The sequence below is a fragment of the Tursiops truncatus genome, chromosome 19 (genome assembly GCF_011762595.2).
Source record: "Tursiops truncatus isolate mTurTru1 chromosome 19, mTurTru1.mat.Y, whole genome shotgun sequence".
Classification (NCBI taxonomy): Eukaryota; Metazoa; Chordata; class Mammalia; order Artiodactyla; family Delphinidae; genus Tursiops; species Tursiops truncatus.
Genome location: NC_047052.1, coordinates 51,547,977 through 51,570,267, shown reverse-complemented (window position 1 = coordinate 51,570,267; position 22,291 = coordinate 51,547,977). Strand labels below are relative to the sequence as shown.

At 58.1% G+C, this 22,291-nt stretch overlaps 2 protein-coding genes across 13 annotated transcripts; one reads left to right on the top strand and one right to left on the bottom strand.

Annotated features, from left to right (window-relative positions):
* Nucleotides 1-87: 87 nt before the first annotated feature.
* On the top strand, nt 88-5,460 carry IRF3 (interferon regulatory factor 3). 5 transcript variants are annotated; one of them, XM_033845449.2, is made up of 8 exons: nt 88-239; nt 1,068-1,240; nt 2,058-2,229; nt 2,316-2,386; nt 3,023-3,209; nt 3,329-3,709; nt 4,600-4,715; nt 5,225-5,460. In XM_033845449.2, exons 2-8 carry the CDS (start codon nt 1,076-1,078, stop codon nt 5,390-5,392), a joined length of 1,260 nt encoding a protein of 419 aa, XP_033701340.1. In that variant the 5' UTR covers nt 88-239; nt 1,068-1,075; the 3' UTR covers nt 5,393-5,460. The 5 variants fall into 5 exon arrangements, with proteins under 5 accessions (XP_033701340.1, XP_033701339.1, XP_033701341.1 ...); XM_033845448.2 differs by having other exon boundaries at nt 88-305; XM_033845450.2 differs by having other exon boundaries at nt 88-309.
* Nucleotides 5,461-6,582: 1,122 nt separating this feature from the next.
* Nucleotides 6,583-21,710, bottom strand: SCAF1 (SR-related CTD associated factor 1). Of its 8 annotated transcripts, none has more exons than XM_073796146.1 (11): nt 20,745-21,710; nt 17,766-17,879; nt 17,460-17,517; nt 16,623-16,717; nt 16,213-16,346; nt 16,010-16,125; nt 9,965-12,793; nt 9,225-9,307; nt 8,787-9,005; nt 7,328-7,456; nt 6,583-7,021 (listed from the first exon to the last, which is right to left on the bottom strand). In XM_073796146.1, exons 2-11 carry the CDS (start codon nt 17,871-17,873, stop codon nt 6,830-6,832), a joined length of 3,963 nt encoding a protein of 1,320 aa, XP_073652247.1. In that variant the 5' UTR covers nt 17,874-17,879; nt 20,745-21,710; the 3' UTR covers nt 6,583-6,829. The 8 variants fall into 8 exon arrangements, with proteins under 8 accessions (XP_073652247.1, XP_033701330.1, XP_033701331.1 ...); XM_033845439.2 differs by lacking the exon at nt 20,745-21,710 and adding an exon at nt 18,275-20,695 and having other exon boundaries at nt 17,766-17,915; XM_033845440.2 differs by lacking the exon at nt 20,745-21,710 and adding an exon at nt 18,275-20,695.
* Between the last annotated feature and the right edge of the window lie 581 nt (nt 21,711-22,291).

The following is a 22,291-nucleotide window of genomic DNA, read 5'->3' as shown; positions in this document are numbered from 1 at the left end:
GAGCGTTGGGTCCCGCCTAATTTGCATGTGACGTTCCCAGCATGCCCGCGGTCGGAAGGCCTAAAAAGGGCATGGGATTTGGGGGGGCGACGCCCGCGCTTACCGAGCAGCCTCTTTGGTTTTGGAGTCACCAATACGACTGTGAAGTCGTTTTTATTTCAGGAAATCGATAGAAAAGGAAGCCCCACCTCTAAAGCTCAGCCGACCGGAAGTGTGGTGTGCAGCTGAGAGTTCGAGAGGTACGAAACCCCCAAAACAGACGTGGTTGGAGCACTCTGCGCGCCCCGACCCACCACATAGGAAACGTAGGTAACTGGGGAGTAGGTGGCGTCCGGAGGTGAGGAATCGGAGAAAGGCTGGGTCTACACTGACAGTGGAGAAGGGCGGTTGTGTAGTCTGGGGGAAAGTGAAGCAAGAAAGAAAAAAGTGAAGCAATGACTGGCGCCGAGATCGGCTGTAAAAAAAGCAAACGTAGAAGTAGCGGAGAGGAGGTGTCTACACTGGGGGATCTAGGGGAGAGATGGACGGACTGTAAGAATAGGAGGCAGTCCACTCTAGAAAGTGGGGACGTGCCCTGGAGGAGGGAGGCTGTCTGGGAGGGATTGTGGTTGGTCCTCGGTGGGAATGGGTGAGGGGATCATCGGGACGGGGTGGAACTGTGAAAGGGGGTCTACCGTGGGGTAACTGCGGGAGGTAGCGGTCTACAGGTCACTAGCTTCTGTATTGCAATAACTAGAGGGAGGGCTCTACCCTGGAAGTGGGAGTACCTGCCTTGGGTGATGGGGGAAGAACGGGCTTTCAATGGAAGAGGGAAGGTGTACACCGGCGCAATTGAGGGAGGTAGAGGTATCTACCTACACAGAAGAAGCTGGGGAAAGGAGAGGAGGGAGTTCTCGCTGAATTAGAAAGCCTCGCTGGAGGATGGGAGAAGGTCTCCTGTTTGTACCCCAGTAAACTATAGGTGAGAGACCTGCGCCGTGGCACGTGAGGGAGGTCTGGGTGCGGAACCCCTGCACGGGGTGGGCCTGGGAGGCCGCCTGTACCTAGGACCTGTTCTCTGCGCGCAGGCCAGACCATGGGAACACAAAAGCCTCGCATCCTGCCCTGGCTGGTATCTCAGCTGGACCAGGGGCAGTTGGAGGGCGTGGCCTGGCTGGATGAGAGCCGCACGCGCTTCCGCATCCCTTGGAAGCACGGCTTGCGGCAGGATGCCCAGCTGGAGGACTTCGGCATTTTCCAGGTGCGGGCGCGCCGGGCGGGGTGGACTCCGAGGGGGCGGAGGTGCACTCCCAGGGGGCGGGGCCGAGAAGGCGGGATTAGCAAGCATGGAGAGGCCTGCTCTCATTCTGACAGACTGAGGTGGGTGGAGTTAGAACGGGAAGGGGTTTAGTTAGTAGGATCCCCGAACTGGTGTCGGAGAGCAGTCAGGATTAGAGCTGCCAGGTTCCGGTAACGGAATCGGGAAAGTGAAGGAAATGCATCCTGGGGAGTTCGGGGCCTCCGGGGTGAGGCTCTTGGTTGTAGAATTTCTGGGGGCCGGTCTTGGAATATTAGAGGCGAGACTTGGCCCTGAAGCTGAGGTTTCTTACCACCAAATTAGGATACACCGGTGGTGGTAAGCCGAGTTAGAGTGCGAGGGGGCGGGGTTATTATTATAATAATTAATAATATAATAATATATAATATTATATAATATTATATATTATATAATATATAATATATAATATATATAATATATAATATTATACATTATATAATATAATATATAATAATATAATTATTATTATTATTATTACAGAGGGTGTCCTGAGGCAGGTTGGTGGCAGAGTTAGACACTCATTAGGACCTGGAAGGCTGGCTTAGAAAGCAAAGGTTTTTGAAGGGTGGTGGTAGGGGGATTCGGGGCGCAGAGAATCTGAGAGTTTGGGGATGGAACCTTGCCAAGTTAGAACGTGTCGGGGGGAGGACGGTGTTAGGACAAGAGGAGACAGGGTTGGGACCCCTGGGGCAAGGTCTAAGTCATCCTCTCCACTATCTTGGTACCACTGGTCCCCTAGGCCTGGGCTGAGGCCAGTGGTGCCTACACTCCTGGGAAGGATAAGCCGGACCTGCCCACCTGGAAGAGGAATTTCCGGTCCGCCCTGAACCGGAAGGAAGCGTTGCGTTTAGCAGAGGACCACAGCAAGGACCCCCACAACCCGCACAAGATCTATGAGTTTGTGACCTCAGGTGTGCTGCAAGTGAGGCTTCACTTAGAGGGATGGGATTTCGACTGTCCCTAGCGCCCCCACTCCACTTCCCACCTTTCTCCACAGGAGTTGGGAACTTAGCTGAGGCAGACACCTCTCTAGACACCAATGGCAGATGCAGTACCTCTGATATCCAGGTAAGAATGCGCCCCGACCATCCTGCTCTCTGCCCCATCCCCTCTCTGCGTCCTCATGGGCCTATTCAGGCCTCATCTTCTTCCCCTGCACCATCACCCCAGGCTCCATTCTGTCCCATGCAGTCTGTCCCCAACCTGACTCAGTGCTGACCCTGTCCCCCCACCCCCTGCCCACAGCCCTCCATGGCTTCCCAGCATCCTCAGGAGAAAATTCAGAGCTTTCAACAGGCATTCAAGGCCCTAATCCACCTTTCTAGAATTTAATAGCTTTCCTCCCTGTGCAGGGTTCTCTCAGCGTTTTGGGAACTCAGAACCTCTCCTTGATCTTGCTGATGTCTGTGCCAGGGGAAGTCCCCTCTGAAATTCTTCCCAGCCCTCTCTGCCCGCGTCTTGCTTGCAGAGAGCCAGATCCTTGGGTGGAATTAGCTGCTCCCCTCAGGCCACTGTAGTGCCCGGCATACATCAAAGCTGTACATACTTTACTGTCTGTGCCCCAGGTTAGAAGCCCCTTGAGGGCAAAGCTCAGGTCTGTCTCCTCTCTGGGTCCCCACATCGCTGAGCACAAAGCTTGGTCCATGGGAAGTCTCCAGAAAAGGCTGTGGAAATACCTGGATCCTTTTTTTTTTTCCTCTCCAGGAAGACATTCTGGAGAAGTTACTGAGTGACATGGACTTGGCCCCAGATGGAGGGCCCTCAAGTCTGACCATGGCCCCTGAGAACCCCCCTCAGCTCTTGCTGGGCCCCAACTTAGATGTCCCTGCTCCTTGCCCAATGCCGGGACCCCCTGAAAACCCACTGAAGCAGCTGTTGGTGAGCGGGGAAGGTGAGCGCCAGCTGTGGGTGGGAGGGGTGGGAGGGGTGGGAGGGGTTAGGGCTGGGCCGCAAGCCCCCTGACGTTCCCTCATTCTCTCTCCCCTTCACATTACTGCTGCTGCTGCTCAGAGTGGGAGTTCGAGGTGACCGTCTTCTACCGGGGCTGCCAAGTCTTCCAGCAGACTGTCTTCTGCCCGGGGGGCCTGCGGCTGGTGGGATCAGAAGCAGGGGACAGGACACTGCCTGGGCAGCCAATAAGACTGCCAGACCCCGCGGCGTCCCTGACAGACAGGGGCGTGACAGACTACGTGCAGCGGGTGCTGAGCTGCCTGGGCGGGGGACTAGCTCTGTGGAGGGCTGGGCAGTGGCTCTGGGCCCAGAGGCTGGGGCACTGCCGTGTGTACTGGGCCGTGGGCGAGGAACTCCTCCCCAACAGTGGTCACAGGCCTGATGGTGAGGTGCCCAAGGACAGGGAAGGAGGCGTGTTCAACATGGGGCCCTTCATAGCAGGTGAGTGAGGTGGGGCCTTAGCTCTGCTGTGGAAACGGCAGGCAATGGTGGTTAAAAACTCTGGGGTCAGGAGGTTTGGGATCGAATTCAGACCCTGCTGCTCTGCTTGTGGTTGAACCTGTGGGGAGAAGGACTGGACTGCTCTGAACCTGTGGAGTCTAAGGACTGTCTCCTCTCTCTCACCTGCCCAGAGCTGGCAGGAGGCACAGGGCCCAGCGTACAGAAGGTGCTTCGGGGAATTAGCTGCCATAGTCGTTATCATTTATTACAATTATGGTGGAAAGACAGATGCAGGAGAAAGAAATCCTTTAGGGCTTTGCTCTCCAAACAGACCTTTCTGCAATGATGCAAATGCTCTGTATTTCCACTGCCCAATATGGTATCCACTAGCTACAAATGGCTACTGAGTACTTAGATGAGGTGAGTGCAAATGAGGAAGTGAGTTTTTTAAGTTTTATTTGATTTTAATTAGATACAATTAAAACTTGAATAGCCGTGGTGGCTAATGGCTACATATTGGACAGCATGGCCTTGAAGGGTTAAAGAGCAGTAACCACCAACCACCTTCTACTCCAGAATCACTGAGCATCCTTGGGGAAGTGGACTCCCCTCCTGGGCCTGTTTCCCCATCCAAATGCTGAGGCTCCAGGAGGTGTGTGTGGAGGCCTACCTTCCAGCCCAGCCCCGATGGAAGGGAGGAGGAACATTTCAGCTTGTGCCAGAACTGGAGGGACTTTCCCCAAATCAATAGCCCCCTGGTCATGGTGGCAGAGATATGTTGAGCTTTAGATCAGGGAGGAAGATGAGGATGTTACTGAGGTTTTGGGGGAGCAGGGAGGGGCAGGTAGAGGGTCTTCTTCCCATCCCTGACTAGGTTCCTGGGCCCCCAGATCTGATTGCCTTCATCGAAGGAAGCAGACGCTCACCACGCTACACCCTCTGGTTCTGCGTGGGGCAGTCATGGCCCCAGGACCAACCATGGATCAAGAGGCTCGTGATGGTCAAGGTACTGCAGCCCCAGGCTCCTGGAGCTGAGGGGTAGATCCTAAAAGGAAGGAGGTTGCTTCTGGGAACTACAACTCCCACAGTCCCCTCGGAGAAACTACAACTCCTAAGAGTCTCTGCAAGTACCAGTTCTTCCTCAGGAGCTTCTGGTGTCCCTCCCACGGCCTCACCCCCAAAGCCTATATTTGCGTTCTCCCAACCATGTGGAAGTTGGTGGACTACAAGTCCTAGCAGCCTGTGTGAGGTACTACAGCTCCCAGGAGTCCTTCTGATCACAAGCTGCTCAGCTCTAGCTTCCAGGAACCCCTCAGCAGCCTCAGCCCTAAGAACCATTTATGGTCTCCCTTGGTGGTGAATATGGGGAAAACTGTAACGCCCAGCAGCCCTGGGCCTAACGGTTCATCCTGGGTTACAGGGGGGGCTGTCGGGAATTGTAGTCTACTCAACCCATCCCCGACAGTAGACGGTGCTGGGTGTTTCCCCTGACTGTTTCTCCCCCACCTCCCTCAGGTTGTCCCCATGTGCCTCAGAGCCCTGCTAGACATGGCACGGGTAGGGGGTGCCTCCTCCCTGGAGAACACTGTGGACCTTCACATTTCTAACAGCCACCCACTCTCCCTCACCTCAGACCAGTACAAGGCCTACCTCCAGGACCTGGTCGAGGACATGGACTTCTAGGTCACTGGGGAGGCCTGAGCCCTCAACTTCCACCTCGACCAATAAACTGGCTCCGGCCATGGTCATCACTTGTCTGTCTGGTGTTCACTTTCCCTGGGCCAGCCCTGACCCAAGTTGGGGGTTATTCCTTCTTAAGGCCCGTTTATCCATCTGTGCAAGCCACTCATATCCTAGGTGCTCACTGCATAAAGGCCAGGCACTGTGCAGGGGGCAGCTGACACTCCTTACCTCTTCCCTGTGGCCTGGTGAGTTGGTGACAGTCACCCCCATTTTACAGACCAAGACACTGAGGCTTAGAGAGGAGGAAAGTCCACCAAGTAGGAAAATACAAGGCAGGTCAGAATCCAGGTCTGACTGTAAGGGTGCCACTCTTTGAGGGTGACCCTGGGGCTCACTCTGGAACGCCCGTCTTGCCTATGAACAGTTCAGGCCGACGTCCAGTAAGCACAGAGCCTTTCGCCTGCCTGTCCTGCCTGTCAGGGGCCTTGGGTCCCCTCCCAACTCCTGCTAGGTGACCTCAGGCAAGTCCTTCTCCTTTCCGGGCCCTGGGCTCCCCTCCATGTGGGCCTGCGAGGGCCAGTTGTAAAGGAATTCTGAGCCTACCCCCAATCGGAACCCACCCTCCCCCCACAGCCTGGCTGCACCCACCTCTCCTCACCGCGCCTGGGTTCTGGGTAACAGGGACTGATGGAGGCCAGCACAGCCCTGATTCACTGCGTGGCCCTTGCTGCTCCATGCCTCAGTTTCCCTCTCCGTCTCGGGGGAGTCAATTAGATCACCCCAGCCTCATAGGACTGGTAAAAAAAAAAAAAAAAAAACTGAATGGAGGACAAAGATCCTGTTTCTGGGGCAATTCCAAGGTTAGACAAATAGCACCTAGACGCCCTGAGCTGGGCAGACACTGGTCAGGTGGGGCAGGGACCTCTCCCTCTCATCACCACCACTCTGTATCAGTAGCAACGGCTTCCTATGTGCCAGGTCCGGTTCGAAGTGCTTCACCCGCCTGCGTCTTTCTTAATCCTCACAATACCCACTTTATAGACGAAGAAACAGCCCCAGTGAGAGGAATGCACTTTTCCCAAGTCACACTGTCTACTTCCCCGCTAACCACCCTCACACTTGGGCCAAGGCTCCTCCCCAACCCTTTCCCAAACTGGACTCTGAAAAGAAAGGGCTAAAAGTCCTGGGGCTCAGGGGTAACATTTCATGAAATCTTTAATGAAACTGGGGTAGGGGCACGAACAGAGGGGAGGGGCAATGGGCACAGGCTTGGGGCGAGGGAGATGGCAGTGGGGCTGGGCAGGGGGCTCTCCTCTTTCCCGCAGCAACCCTCCCCCAATCATCCCACTGACAGGGGAGGGACGTAGGGAGGCAGAGCCATAAATATGTCCAGAATTCCAGAGAGACAGCGAAGGAGGAAAGGGGCGGCTGGGGATCTCAGAGAGGGGGCAGGGGCAGGCCCGGGCCGCCCTTGTCAGGGGGTCCCGGCTCCTTGGGCGGCCGTGGGGGCCCCGGAGGGTCCCCTGGCTTGCGGCCGTGCTTGCGGAAGTAGCGGTAGCGTTGGACGTAGGCGCGCACCAGGTTGCTCACCTTCACCGGGTTGATCTCCCCACTTTTGCTGTGGCAGATCTGGGGGGCAAGGGGCAGCTGCAGTCACTGCCAGTCCCCATGGTCCCCTGCACCTAGACTGCTGAGCACAGCTGGGGACTGGGATGGGAACCCCTCCGCCAAAATCCAGGCCAACATCCCTACTTGTCCCCCTGATGCCAGCAGAACAGGCCCAGGTGGGCTTGAGGCATCCTGTCACCCTCTCGCCTTCCAGAGTGACCCACTGCCCCTCTGTCTCCCCATCTCTGTACGCCTGTCTGCTCACGTCCATCACTCCGTCTCATCCTCTCCCCACCTCTGCGCATCTTGTCCCCCTCTGGGCCCCACCTTGTGGACGGCCTTCCTCAGGATGTCCTTGTACTCCTCCTTGGTGATGTCCTTCTTCTGATAATACGGCTTGATGGCCAGCTTCACCTCCTCTACTGCCCGCTCCTGCGTGTGCAGCTTCTTCAGATACTGGCGGGGTGGCGACAGTGGGAAGAAGGGACAGCAAAGCCCAGGTGAGTTACTGCAGAACCCCTACCTCCACTCACCTGCCCACCAGCTCAGACTTCTTGACCATCCAGCTACTCCCAGAGGTGGAAATCCTGCTTAGGGTCTGCCCTGTTCTCCCCTTGCTACAGTCGCCCCAGACCCCAGGCCAGGCCTGGGCCTCTCAATGTCACTAGCATCTCTTCCAGGCTGGACCCTGGGCTGTCCCAGGCTTCCATGACCAGGACCCATGTGTCCCCTGCCCTTACAGTCTGGTAGGGAGACAGACCTGAGCCAGGCGGCTGTTCCCTACCATCCCAGAGAAGATGGGGGCAGGTAAACTGAGGCCTGGGAAGGGCAGGACACCCCAGCCTTCAGGGCCAATATCTCCCATGAAACACGAATGCCAACTGTTGGGTGAGCTGCTGGGGGAGCCACGGCCACCCCGGGGGGACTCTTCAGGCCTCCCTAGCCCCACAGGAGTGGGTTTCTAAATATGCGGCCAAGAGAAAGGGATTGTGTCCTGCACCCGTCTCACACGTGGAGAGAGAGGACGTTGGCAGAGAACAGACAGGGCAGCCTCACTGGCAGAACAGGGACCTGCTGCTCGTCTCAGGGCCTGTACTGTCCCTGTCCCGCAGCCCATGGCACAGGCCATGGACAAGTACACATCAAAGCTGTGGCCCCACCTCCGTTTATACGGGGCTTATAACACGGGGGTTTGTTCTGCTTTCCTCTGGCTCTGTATGTGGGGTGCGAAAAGGGTGAGCAGCGCCATCATCTGGTGACAGGGCCATAGCGACCAGCAACCAGACCCACCCAAAAGGTACACAGCCCCAAGGCCCAGGAGGAGGAGCCAGATGTAGTGGGGGGAGGGGGGGCCTGTTTGCCCTGCACCCATTCTTCCTCCCTCCGTCCAGGAACAGATGCTTGATTTTTTGTTTGTAAACCATCCCGAGCCCCCCTTACACAAAAAGATCGGGGTGAGAGAGGTATAGATGACCAAAGAGTTGCCTGTAGTAGATATATGTATAAACATGCGTGTGTTTATATCCATATCTCTTTCTTTCTTTCTCTCCCTACCTCCATCCCATCTCTATACGAAATTCTTTAAAAACCTGTCTAGCACCGCTTTCCCAATCATCTAATCAAGTGAAAGTTTAGTTCCTTACAATTTAGTGATTTCAGTTTTATCTAAGTCCTCATCTGCTGGCATCAGTCTCTGGCATTCTCCTCGGGCCCCTGCATCTCAGTATCTGCCTGCGTTCTCTGCAAAACTGTCACCACTAACCCACCTCTCCCAAGCCCAGTTCACCTTGTCTGTGTCACCACGTCCCTCGGAGCTGCTGCTGCCCTCTCTCTTGTCAGACGCTGCAGCCAGCCCAGTGGGGGTGGGAGGGGTAGAGCCACAGCCCCCCAGGGGGAGGCTGCCAGGGAGCAGGTAGCTGGAGGGGCCAGGGGGCAGACCCAGAGAGGTGGGCACAGGAGCTGGCGTCACCCCCAGACTTGAGGGGGGCTTCCTGTGGCTGAGGATCTGTGGGAAAAGGTTGGAGGATAAGCAAAGGGAGGTGGAGGGGAGGACGGAACATGTACCCCTATTCCCACCCTGATTTCCCAACAGTCCCAGAGGCAACAGGCTCCTCTTCTGGCAGATACCTTGCCCCAAAGCCTGCTGGGAGCTGAAGTTCCTCTCCTAACCCGAAACAGGGGACAAGAGAAGGGGCTGCGGGGACTCTTCCCCAAGGAAGCCCACCTGGTTGGTGGCCTGGATCAGCTCCTGGGCCTTTGCTCGGCTTGCCAGATTGGCTTCTTCCATCTTGAAGAGAAGTGCAGTCACTGCAGTAGGTGGAGAGTGGACGACAAGGATCGGGAGTTGACGCAAGAGAAGAGGGTGACCCTCACCCAGCCACGTGCCACCTCCCGCCCCGGGCCCCCAGACAGGCTATAAGGTCTCAGGCTCTTAACTGGGAAAAGGGGCCTCAGCCACCAAGAGAACCAGCCCCCACCCTGTATGTTCTTAGGACTCGAGGTGTGTGGGGGGCAGGGGTGGGGGTGGCGTGTGGCCAGGGTCACACAGTGACGAGTTGGTCCCGAGCCCCCGTAGCCTCTCTCCCCACCTCTGCAGTCTAGCAAAGGCTCCTGCCATCCCGTAAGGGATACTGCTCCCTGCTCCCCGATTCCGGTCCCTCTACCAAGCCTACCCCAGTCTACCTCTAGGTGGACCCCAGGACACACCCCACTCCTCCAGTCTCTGCTCAACTGGCTGCCCGCTGCTCCCATCTGCCCAGTGCTCTCCCAGTGCACCCAAACATCGTGGAGCCTTCTGGACAGACCCTGACTGGCCCTTACCCACCCAAGGCCCTCCCAGTCCTGGTCACTATACCCACCCCTTCCAAGGTATCTCCACTGCCTCCAAGTTTGTCCCCACATGACCTCCTCCCTGATCCTGTCTGTCCACCCTAATGTGCCCCGGCCCCCCCAGGGGACACTCACAGGCCAGGACACCGCTGGTAGTGCAGTCTACACCAGCGGGCAGGTTCCAGGGCATGGGTGGGGGCAGCGTGGGCAGCTGGGAGACACGGGGGGCTGGTCCATCCTCCGCCCCCGAGTCGCCAGCCGTGGACCCCGCACTAGGGGCGGTGCTGGGAGCGGCCGCAGCCGTGCTGGTGGCCGTGCTGGTGGCCGGCTGCTGCTCCTCCTCCTCCTCCTCCTCCTCTTCCTCTTCCTCCTCCTCCTCCTCCGCCCCACCTCGGACTCCAGCGTCCTCAGCGGCCTCTTCTGGCAGGAAGGAGACCTCAGGTGTCTTGCAGCTGCTATCCACAGTCTGCGAGTCGGGCGTGAGAGCAGGGGGTGGAGGGGCCGCCTTGGGGGGCGGGGTGCTAGGGGCCTTCGCTGCCCGCTCTTCCCCGGACCAGGAAGTCTCCTCAGCCCCTTTGGCTCCCGCCGCCTGGCTGCAGCTGTCCGCCTTGGACTTCTTCAGCGTCGCAGGGCCACTGCCGCCACCGCCACTGCCCCCACCGCTGCGGATCTTTTTCCTGGTCTTGGATGGCTTGGTCTTTCCCTTGGTCCCCTTGGCTTTCTTGGCCCCAGCCTTGGCCTTGACCTTGGTCTTTTTGGGCTTGGTGCTGCCCTGAGCTGCTTTGGCCACCTCAGTAGGGGCCCGCTCATCCGGCTTGAGGAAGGGGGAGCGGCTCTCTCGGTCTCGGCTGAACTTGACTCCGATGGAGCCCAGGCCAGCAGACGTGGCCTCCTTGGCTGATGTGGTGCTGCTGACACCCTCTCGGATCAGAACGGCCACCTTGGACTGTAGCTTCACCTTCCGGGAGGATGAGGAGGACGACGAGGACGAGGAGCCTGAGCCGCTGCTGACAGGTGGCTTTGGCGGGGGCCCTGAAGAGGGCGCCAACTCCTTGGGGGGCCGGGCCTTCTTGGATGACCTGTCCCTGTCCCTATCTCTGTCCCTGTCCCGGTCCCGATCCCCCCCATCCAGTGCCTTCCGTCGTGATCCCTTCTCCCGGGAGGAAGAGGAGGAGGAGGCCGCCCCAGAGCGGCGCCGGTCCTTCTCACTGCTCTTGCCTCCCCGCTCCTCGGCGCTCAGTCCCTCGGAGTCGTATAGGACCTCGCGCTTGGGCGATGAGGCCGGAGCCGGTGAGGGGCCTCGGGGGTCAGGCTTGTCCGGCCGGCCCACGGTGATGGTCCGCTTGATGGCAAAGAGATCGTGGTCCGTGAGGTCCTGGATGGAGGGCGGCACGGCCCCCCGGCGGCGGCTGTCTCGCTCTCCGCCCAAGGAGGTGGAGCCGGAGGGCGGCTGGGCCGGGGCAAGGCCCTTCTCACTGTCCCCAGACCGCTTCTCGCCCCGGGACCGCGACCGTTTCTTCTTCTTCTTGCTGCCGCCGCCATCCCGGTGCTTGCCGCGGTGCCGCTCGCGCCTGGAAGACGACGACGAGGAGGTGGCCGGGGGCGGGGAGTTCGAGCGCCGCCGCCGCCGCCTTTTCTCCCGAGACCGGGACCTGCGGCTGCCTCCGCGGCGCCGGTCGGTGCTCCGCGAGCGGCGGCGGGCGGAGCGGGACCGCGAGCGGCGGCGGGCGGACGACGAGGCGTGGGAGCCCGGCTTGCGGTCCCGGGAGCGGTGCTTCTTGGGGTCCCAGGGGGAGGCCGGGGCCGGCGGGGCGGGCTGAGCGCCGGAGGAGGACGAGGCGGCCTCCTTGGCCTCACCGCCGCTCCTCTTGCGCTCCCGCCTCGACTTCTTGCGGGTGGGCGGGCCAGTGGGGGCAGCGGAGGCGGGGGCGGCGGCCGGGGAGGGCGAGCGCTGCCGGTAGCGCTCGCGCCGCTGGGTTAGGATCTTGCGGCGCAGGTCCAGGCCGCCCCAGCGCGCGTCCGCGGTGGGCGGGGCGGGGGCCGGCTCCCCAAGGTCCACCTGCAGGGCGCCCTCGCCGTCGGACTCCGCGTGCAGAGACAAGAAGTCGTCCCCCTCGGGGGCCCGGGGGGCGGGCGGCGGGGGCGGGGGCTGGGCCGCAGCGGGGGCCGGGGCCGCCGGAGGGGGTCGTGCGGCCCGGCCGCCGGCCCGGAAGAGGGAGAGCGCCATCCTGGGCTCCTCCTCAGGCTGGACAATCTCGCCCTCCTCAATCTCTGAGTCGCCCGGTGGCAGCAGAGGGGGCGGGAGGGCGGCGCCACCGGCCGTCACCACCTCCACGGAGACCTTGCCTTCCCGACAGGCCTCCGCCTCAGTCCCCACCACAAAGACGCGCCGGCGGGTGGCTCCGTCGGCCCGGGTGGAGTCGGCCTGGGGCGGTGTGCCAGGGGCTGGAGTCGGCTGCAGGGGCTGGGGGTCCGGGCCCGGGCTCTCGTCACCTGGGAAGTCCTGGCTCAGGCTGTTGTCGTCGTAGATGCCCGCCAGGGTCTCTGAGATGCGGCTGATGCTCTGGGACAGGGCTTCCTCCTCCTCTTCTTCCTCTTCTTCCTCTTCCTCCTCTTCCTCCTCCTCCTCCTCCTCCTCAGGTGAGGGGGTCCCCGCCGATGAGCTGGGGTTGGAGCCAGTGGGCTCGAAGGGGTCGTACTTCTGCTCTGGAGCAGGCGGTGGGGAATAGGCCTCGTCGGTGGGGTGGAAGGGGTCATAGATATCAAACCGGGGTGCAGGAGGGGCCGGGGGGGCCGGGGGTGGTGGAGGGGGAGGCGGGGAAGGGGAGGATGATGAGGGGGAAGGGGAAGGCGAAGAGGAGGCAGAGGAGGGGGCAGGGGGCGGAGCAGGGCCCCCGTCTCCAGTGCCCAAGGTGAGGAGGTGGCGGGCACAGGTGGGTCGAGAAGAGTGAGACTGCGGAGAAACTGCAAAGGAAGAGCAGAGACAGGGTGGCGGTCAGGTGCCTGTCCCAGTGCAGCGGAGAGGCCCGCAGGCAGGTCAGCACCCCATCTGCTGGTCCCCCTCGCTCAGCACTCGCCGCACCAGCAGGCACTGCTTCCAGTGCTTCACGTGTGTCAATACATAAGATGCTCCTAACAACAGTACCTACGCTCCACGCTGTAGGTACTGCGACCCGGGGTCCCAGGAGGAAACTGCAGCACAGAGAGCTGTGGCATCTTCCCCTAGAGCACAGTCAGCAGGGGGGAGTCAGGATGCAAACTCGGTCGGTGTGGCCTCTGAGCCCGCACTCTCATATCTACCGGAGATGTAAGCTTGGCCTGCGGCCCAAGACCGCCCTGACCAATGACAGCAGTGATGTTCCCGCAGGAGGCACAGGCTGGGATGGGAGAGCCAGGGTTCCAACCTAGGATCACCTGCAGGGGTCAAGCCCTGGCCTGATGAGCCGGCTGCCTCTTGAGGGAATCTATCCCTTTGTACAGGAGGCCTAACGTGAGGCTGAGAAGGTGAAACTCCCTCTTCAGAGTCAGAAAGTGGCAGAGCTGGTGAGCCCTGAGAGCCCGAGTCCTCACCGTGCCCCCGCCACTCTGTGATGAGCCCCATCCCAGGGGCGACATCTGCTTGGGACTCAGACATCACTGACCGGGCCAGGCATCGTGCTGTCCTCCGTTATTTTGTCCGCCCTCCCGAGACCTTGCTTTCGAAGCACTCCACGGTCTCAGCACCACAAGTCACACATGTGGAGACAACTGATCGAGGCTGCCCCCGGGGCGGATGACGGGGCCAGGATTCAGACACACACATCAGAGTCTGGAGGCCACTCTCTCAACCACATGTAACTGCCAGGATCCTGCCCCAGCAAGGACGCCGGCATGGTCACATGAACAATGCCAGGGAAGCCCGGGGCTAAGAAGGCAGCACCAGAGCCACCTCCCCACCCGGATCCCAGGCTCCAGCCCTCTCCCGCGATATGCCCGAGGGCAAGCAACTCAACTGCTGTCTGCCTTGGTTTCCTCATCTATAAAAGGGGAGTTTGCTCATTCGTTCAACACATTTTTTCTGATCATCAATCTGACAGACGCGGCTTGGGGTATAGAACAGAACCGCAAACAAGAGACAAAAATCCCTGCCTTCAAGGACTTGCTGAGCACGAACTCTGACTACCCGGGCTGTTATTACCACCACCTGAGGCAAAAACCACGTCTGCAGATCGTAGCAGTCTGCAAACTCGAGACATCCGCTTCCTTATAAATAGTTTTTTTTAAAGGACTATGGGTGAGTTCTTCTTGCGTTCTTAGTATTTTCCAAACGAAGACCAAAAAACACTTGGAATAAGAAAACAAAACACAGGGACTTCCCTGGTGGTCCAGTGGGTAAGACTCCGTGCTCCCAATGCAGGGGGCCCGGGTTTGATCCCTGGTCGAGGAACTATATCCCGTATACATGCCGCAACTAAGAGTCCTCATGCTGCAACTAAAAAAAAAAAAAAAAAAAAAAAAAAAAACCCGCACGCCACAACTAAGACCTGGCACAGCCAAAATAAATAAATATTTTAAAACAACAACAACAAAAACCCAAAACATAACCCCAGAGTCCTGCTGAAAACAGCTATTAGGTTCCAGACACAGCTACGGATAGCACTTAAAGCCCAAGGGCCAAATCCCACACATCACCTGTTTTTGTAAATAACATTTGATTGGAACCCTGTCCCACTCACTTGTTTACTTATCCCCTATGGCTTCTGGTTTTAAAAGAAATGAAGAGGGAGTTCCCTGGTGGCCTAGTCGTTAGGATTCTGGGCTTTCACTGTTGAGGCCCGGTTCAATCCCTGGTTGGGGAACTGAGATCCCACAAGCCATGCGGTGCGGCCAAATAAATAAGTAAAATTTAAAAAAATAATAAAAGAAATGAAAATACTTTTGTGGGCCCCTAAGAGTGTGGCGGCCCCCTAAGAGCATGGTAGGTCCCAGGCACCATGTCCCCTGAGCCTAAAGGATAAGTAAGTCACCCCAGATCTGTGAGAAAAAAGAAAGGACGAGGATGGGACTTCCCTGGTGGCGCAGTGGTTAAGAATCCTCCTGCCAATGCAGGGGACACGGGTTCGAGCCCTGGTCCAGGAAGATCCCACATGCCGCAGAGCAACTAAGCCCATGCACCACAGCTACTGAGCCTGCGCTCTAGAGCCCGTGAGCCACAATTACTGAAGCCCACGCGCCTAGAGCCGGTGCTCCACCAACAGGAGAAGCCACCACTGCAGTGAAGAGTGGCCCCCTGCTTGCCACAGCTAGAGAAAGCCCACGCGCAGCAGTGTAGACCCGACACAGCCAAAAATACATAAAGTTAAATCTTAAAAAAAAAAAGGACAAGGAAAACGTGAACTGGTTCAGAGGGTGTGCAAGCCTCTGGCAGAACAGTTGCTCGTCGCTGACCTTCTGCTACGTCTTCCTCTCCCCTCCACCCCTCCCCAGATATTACGTGGCAGAAGGGAAGTCTAAACCCAGGGTTCTCATCAGGGTCCCAGGGGATCTGCAGCAGCATCACTGGGGAGTTAGTTAGAAATGCAAATTCCCGGGCCCTACCAACTCCAGGCCTGCTGCATCAGAAACCCTGGGGATGGGCCTAGTGACCTGTGGATTAACAAGTTCTCCGTGGTGATTCTGATGCCCTTTCGAGTTTGAGACCCTCTGCTCTACACTGCTCAGGGGCTTACCACCGTGTGCAGCAGGGCTAGGGAGCAGACTCTCCCTCGGGCAGGTGCACATCGCAGAAGTCAAAAACTTGCACTTTACACACAGAAGGCCCCGGGCTCAGGGCCACCACTAAGCAACTGGCTGTGCCACCTCGAGCAGGAGACTTCCCTCTTTCAGACTCTTCTCTTCCTGGAGTCGGAGATGCTGACAGTCCCCCGTCCTGGGGAGACGAATTCCTAACGCAGTTACACTGATATTCAGAAGCCCCGGACGCACGCTAACTGCTCCCACATGGTAGCTCTCACATCAGTTTTAACTTTAATTACATCTGCACGTGCATACAACCTTTACTTAAGTCTAACAGGAGAAAGACATGACAGTACAGATTTTGTCTAAATGACGTACTCAGCACCGCTACTACTACCAACAACAGCTAACGCTCACGCGACGCCGAGGCTGACTGCCTGCCAACTCAGTGCTGGTCCCACATACCCGTTTTGCCCGTCCTCCAGGCCCTGACACGGGGCAGCAGGCTGGGTACAGGAAGGGGGACTGGATCCCTGTCCCCAATTCGGACCTCGGCCACCAGCTCCAGCATGTCCTCGCTTCTGCAAGACAGGGGATGAGTGAGCCTCAGAGGTGCGTCCGACTCCCACGACAGGGGCCTCTACCACTCCAGCTGCCCAGATACTCACTCGCCAGGCCGCAGGTCCAGGTGGCTGGGAACCCAGGTATCCGGGGGATCCAGGATGCTCACCAGCCCCGCGAGGAGGCCATCGGCAGCCACGTCCAACACCTGGAATAGGCCAGGAGGGGCTCCACCCTGTCCCTGCTTGTGTGAGGGCCCACACAGGCCCTAAGCTCTCAGTAACCCAGACATCTGAGACCCCATGAGAACACGAGGATCCAACTGACTCCTCAACCTGACTGCCTCCAGGACCCAAGGGACCAGGCCTCAGAGCCTCCAACACTGCCCCCAATCAGCACCCCAGACACAGAAGCCTGGGTCCCCAACTCCATTTCCCCATTTCAGGGATCCAGGCTCCAGTGAGCTTCCTCCCCCAGCCCCAGAAGTCCAGGTCCCTAGCCCCCTCTTCTTACTCACAGAAGCCGTGTCAGTCCCCCCTGATTCCTGGGAACGGGGCTCTGAACGTGGGCTCCGACAGCGCCTCCATCGAAGGCCATGACACCGAGAACCATCTGGAGAGAGATTTGCATGGGGTTTGGAGACAGGGGACTAGTTGCAGAGACCTTGCTTGGCAGAGGAAAAAGAGCCTGCCTAGCTCTTGACAAAGGAACCAAGCTCCTGCCTACTCTCCCGGCCTCCATCCAACCGCTTCCCAACCTGGGTCCCAGAAGGACTTCCCAACACCCTTTTGAGGCACCAACTCTCTCACCCATTTGTCCTCCCAGCCACCCTCAGGATGAAGTCCAGACAAGTCAGCTTGGCCTTTAAGCCTTGCTGTGACCCAGTCCCCATGGAGCAATCCTGCTTCCCTTCCCACCAACATCCTCTGCCCACCAGCCCCAAAGACCCACAACTCGGTCCAGCAACGTGGTCCCTGTGCTGTGTGCCTGCTGGTGCCGCCCCCACCTATCAGGCTTTCCTCTTCACCAGACAATGCTCAACAGCCTTAGAGACACAGGTCCCCTGTCACCTCCTCACTGAAGCCTTCCTGGACCCCATCTCCCTCCACACCAGCTTAGCTGGGCCTCCTGCCCTCTCACGGTGCCTCGGGCTACCTCTGTGCTGGGACTGTGTCTCCCCTCTGCCAGACTGTGAGCCCCTCCAAGACGGCCACAGAGTCCAACCCATCTTGGGCTCCCTGTGCCAGCACAAGGATGGCACCCAGGAGGCCTCGGGAAAGCGTATATGAATGAGATTAGGAGAAAGAATGCAGAGATGGGGCAGGGGGCTGGGAAGAACCAGAAGCTGTCATACCTTTATCATTTGGCAGGTCCCCCTGCAGGGAACTTCCCACAGCCTGCTGAATGGCCCGCTGAAGGAAAAGTGAGGGTGAAGGGGGTGGAAAGAAAGAGCAGTCAGGGGATGCATGCGGAAGGTCACAAGCTCTGCTGCTGGGAGACAGCCATTCCAGACACCCCTACAACCAGACTCAAACCTTACAGACAGGCCAAGAGTCCTGGCCCCCCAACCCCTCCTTTCCCAAGGGTCCAGGAGTCAGGGCCCTGGAATCTGGACTCCCGGCCCCTCCCTCCCTCGGCCCCAGGCGTCTGGCTGCCTCACCAAGATAAAAGCAGAAGGAGAAAGCGTAGGGTCTCTGTCTGGCGGACCGTCACCCCGATCCTCGCCTGACTCCTCTGTCTTCCCTCGAGACTCATCTTCTTCCTCCATGGTCACCTGGTGGTGGAGGCGGGGGAGAGTCTGGAGTAGAGGCTGGTGGGCAGGGCACGGTGGTGCCAGGTGGCGGAAGGAGAGGACGGACATGAAGACCTCAGGGGCCTCCAACACTGTATCCCCTTCAGCATCCCTCCTCTCCTCCACCGCATCCCAGGCCCGGGCAAGTACCAGGCCCAGTGCAGACACTAGAGGGACTGGAGCAACCCTCTTCCCTTGTCTGAATTTGTTGCCTCCTCTGCCAAAGGGAGGCCTTCCCGGCCTATTTCCACACACCCCTCCCCAGTTCCCGCACCTTCCCCCTTTAAGACCTCACGGGAGCCTGCCTTCATGGGAGCCAAGACTCTTTTCTGTTGAGTTGTGATTTCAAACACTGCCCCGATGTCTCATAAACCCACCTTTCCCAAACCGAGATACGTGCCAGTGTGCTGGGTGCGCCTCAAACACCACGCCACTTCCTAAAGCATCGATTCTCCTCGATGGTGAGGGACCCAACAAAATGTATTTACACACAGAGGATGGAGCTATAATAGAATGAGCTACAAAACCAGTACGCCACTTTGAAAACGAAAACACGAACTTCAGGAATGCTGTCCACTAGACGCCGCAGGGAGCACCCTCTGATCACCTGTCTGCCCCTTGTGTGGAAGTGCGGCGCAAGGCTTTGCCATGTCACAGAAATTCTTAGGTTGTACAGAAGGTGAAAAATCACTCTTCAGACTGATGGGGATTTTGATTAGGGCTTCAGAAAATACGAAGATTTCAGCTATAGGCTTCCCTGCAACTGTCAAGTCTCCTACTCTGAAGACAATAAATATCTGGTTCCACAGTTCCTAGAAAGCTTCAAAACCCCTAACCCTCAACGCCGTGTGCTTAGCTCTAAGTGGGCCCAATAGGAGTATCTAAGTCAGAGGAAGCCTGTGAGAATTGAAAGGAGACAGACTCCCGACACAGAGTAACAATACAGAGTAACAATAATTATCATGGGCTATATACAGAGTAACAATATTTTTTGCGGTACACGGGCCTCTCCCGTTTCGGGGCACAGGCTCCGGACGCGCAGGCTCACCGGCCATGGCTCACGGGCCCAGCCGCTCCGCGGCACGTGGGATCTTCCCAGACCGGGGCACGAACCCGTGTCCCCTGCGTCAGCAGGCGGACTCTCAACCACTACACCACCAGGGAAGCCCTATCATCGGCCTTTAACGCCCAGGTTTCCCCTACTTCGGTCTCCCCTACACCCTCGGTTGCATACCTGCCAAAAAAAAAAAAAAAAAGATCTCGGCCCTGGTCTCCCTCGTACCAGATTTTCAGAAAGCTCTCCCATGCTGCCTCCTGGCTCTCTAAGAGCCTGCAGTTCCTTCCCGAACTCCCACAGACAACTCTCACCCTGATAAGCCCCTCTGGACAGTTCCCAGCCCTGGCGCTGCTCTTCGGCACCTGGGTGGGGGTGGGGGGAGCACACGCTATGTAAAACAGCGCTGTCACATAAGAGAAGCTTAATCAAGATGTGCTGACTACAGACCCACAGAGCCCCAAACCCTCTGTAGAATGAACATCCTCCCTTGCCCATTCACACATGCCCCGGGATTTGCAGACACACCCCCGGCTCCTTAGGTCTTTTATACCTGAGAAGCCTCTGCAGACGCTGCTAGGTCCCTCTAGATCAGTTTCCCAAACTATAAACTTGATAGCAGTTCAGTGCTTTACAAATAGCTTGTTATCAAAGCAAATCGAACACAGTAGAAGATTCTTCACAATACATCACAAGTAAATGAAAATACTAATTAATGGGACTTGGGTATGAAATTCATATGACGGTGTACACTGGGTCTCAATGAAAAAATGTATTTCTCACTGTAGATCAAGGTCAAAAGAGTTTGAAAATCACAGCACTAGAGGAGTCTAGACGATCCTATAGACTTTCCCAGACCAAGGAGGACTAATTCTAACTCTCTCTGTAGCCCCAGGGCCACGCAGAATTTTTCAACATTGTGCATTTGAATTACTTTCTAAGGGCAAGTACAATACAGCTGGGCAAATTTTCCAATACTCTTCATTGTCTTATTCTCCATGCAATTATATGGCCCCCCCAAAGGCATTCGAATTTGCAGTCACACTCAAAGCCACCTAGATGGTTCCAGGTTCTTCTAACTGCCCCCAGCCTCCTGTCACCCAGACTAGACACTCCCCAGACAGCTGGAGACCCATCCAGGCCTCTCAGAACATCTCAGTATTTGCCTCTCTCCCTTCGTGGGTACATCCCGCTCCTCTGGGTATCTATAAAAGACTTCCTATCCCTGGAACAGTTCTTCCAGGCCCAGCTATATGGCCCCAGACCCCTGTAGGTGAGCCGCATCCTCAGGTCAGCACATGTAGACACTTCCCAGCCCTAACAGACATACCCTAGGCGCTATAGTTGGCTCTGCAGATACTCCCCAGCTCTTGCAGATCACCTTCACCCCGGGACATATCTCAAGATCTCAAGATGGCCCCAGAACCCTCTAAACAGACCCTAGCCTCCGGTCAGCTCATAAAGACGATCAACAGTGCCTACAAAAATGACCCAAGCCAGCTATATGATGGAAGGCAGGCTTCAGTCTCAGTCCAGGCCCTGTGGACGCCCCCAATCCTCTCGGGGACGCCCCGTAGATGCCCCCCGGGACCACAGACGCGTCCCGGGGCCTTCAGAAGGCCCTCCGCTCGGCGCCAGGCGCCGCCGCCGCTACCAGGCCCGAGGCCGACCCGCTAAGCCCTCTAGGCCCTGCGGCGTGCCGGGAGGACCCCGGGACAACTAGCGACCCGACTCCGCCCCGCCCACCCCGATAGGCCCGAGCCCCGCGGCCCGGACCGCCGCCGCCATCTTACCCCGCCGCTCGGGCTGCGGCTCCGGCCCCGGCGCGGGGCGGGGCGGGCTGGGGCGGGGCTCGCGAGCAGAGGGAGGAGAGGGGTGGAGCTAAAACACCGCCGAGCTTGCCGGGACTTCAAGTATCGAGCACGGTGCCGTGAAGGCTGGTGGGAAGGCTCCGGACTCAGTTTCCCAGCAACCAATAGGACACATAGGCCGGGTGCGCGCGACGCACGCCGGGAGGCGTAGTCCGCGCGTCGCCTCCGCTGCGCGGGGACAGCAAGCGGGGTGAGGGGTGAAGTGGGCGGGGTTGCGGTAGGCCGCGATTAGGCCCCAAAGTACCCAGCACGCGCGCGGAAAGAGCGGCGGAAAAGGAAGTGACGGAAAGAGCGGTCAGCGTGACAGATGCGAGGGAGTTGTAGTTCCAAGGAGTGGGCCGTAGGAAAAAAAAAAAAAAACAACACAGGACAGGCTGGGAGTTGCCCCGCCCACATTCTAGGGATCCCAGAATCCCGATACCAATTTCTCTCTAAATTTAGAACCAAGGAGCGCAGCCCTACAGCATCCTCCTCATTTAGGACAGAAAAAGTCCAAATTCCGATTCCTCTCACTCAGAACAGAGGAGTCCGGACTCACATTTCCCTCCTCCCTGGGACTCAGAAGCCGAGCCCTCCTTCCTGTTAAATCCAGGAGTCGGGCCCTCAAGCCATCCTCAGACCATTCCTGGTCTCAAACAACTACCTCACACTAACCCGAGTGTTCGGGTTCCCCATCCTAACTCCCTCGGATCCAGAATTTTGGGTCCCCAGCCTCTCCAACCTCTGGATCCAAGAGTCTGGGCCCTCAGCTTCCCTCCTTTACCGAACCTAGTAGTAAGGACCTCCAGGTCCCCTCCTTCTGGGGACCCAGGAGTCCAAGCTTCCAGCCCTATTCTCTCCTAGGTATTCCTAGGGGTCTGGGCTCTCAGCTTCCTCCTCCTTCAAGACCCAGAAATCCTGACCCTAGACCAGGCATAATCCAGGCATCCCGGCTTGGGCGAACTGGCTCATGGATTAGGAATGCAGTGATCTCACGGCCCCTCCCTGCCCAGTTACCCGCTGTCCCCCCTCCAGGGCCCCATCTTCCCTCCCAGTCTGTCTTCCGCTTGGCTGGGACAGCGGGAACCGGAAACCTGGGTCCCTTAGCGGGCGGAGCCTGCAGCATCCAGCCCAGACGCCCGCGTTGGAAGCTTGGCTAGGATCCCAGGACGGAGGTTGAGCTACCCCTCAGGACTTGCTACTTTCTCGGAGCGCGCCTATATACGGCCGCGCGCGAGTCCGCGAGCTCCGCCTACTGGAACAAGGCCTCGGAGATGGTGCCCTGAGAAACTGCATCACGGGGTTCCTCATTTGCATAGCCCCACCCCGAGCTATCTTCCCGACCCATCGGGAAGAGAGAATGAGAGCTTATTAGCATATCCCCGCCCCCAGACGGCCGGCCAGCCGAGAGCGCGTGGCGCCGCTCGGGGTGAGCCCAGTTCTCTTATTAGCGTGTCCCCGCCCCATTTGGAATTCCCCTTCTCAGCGAC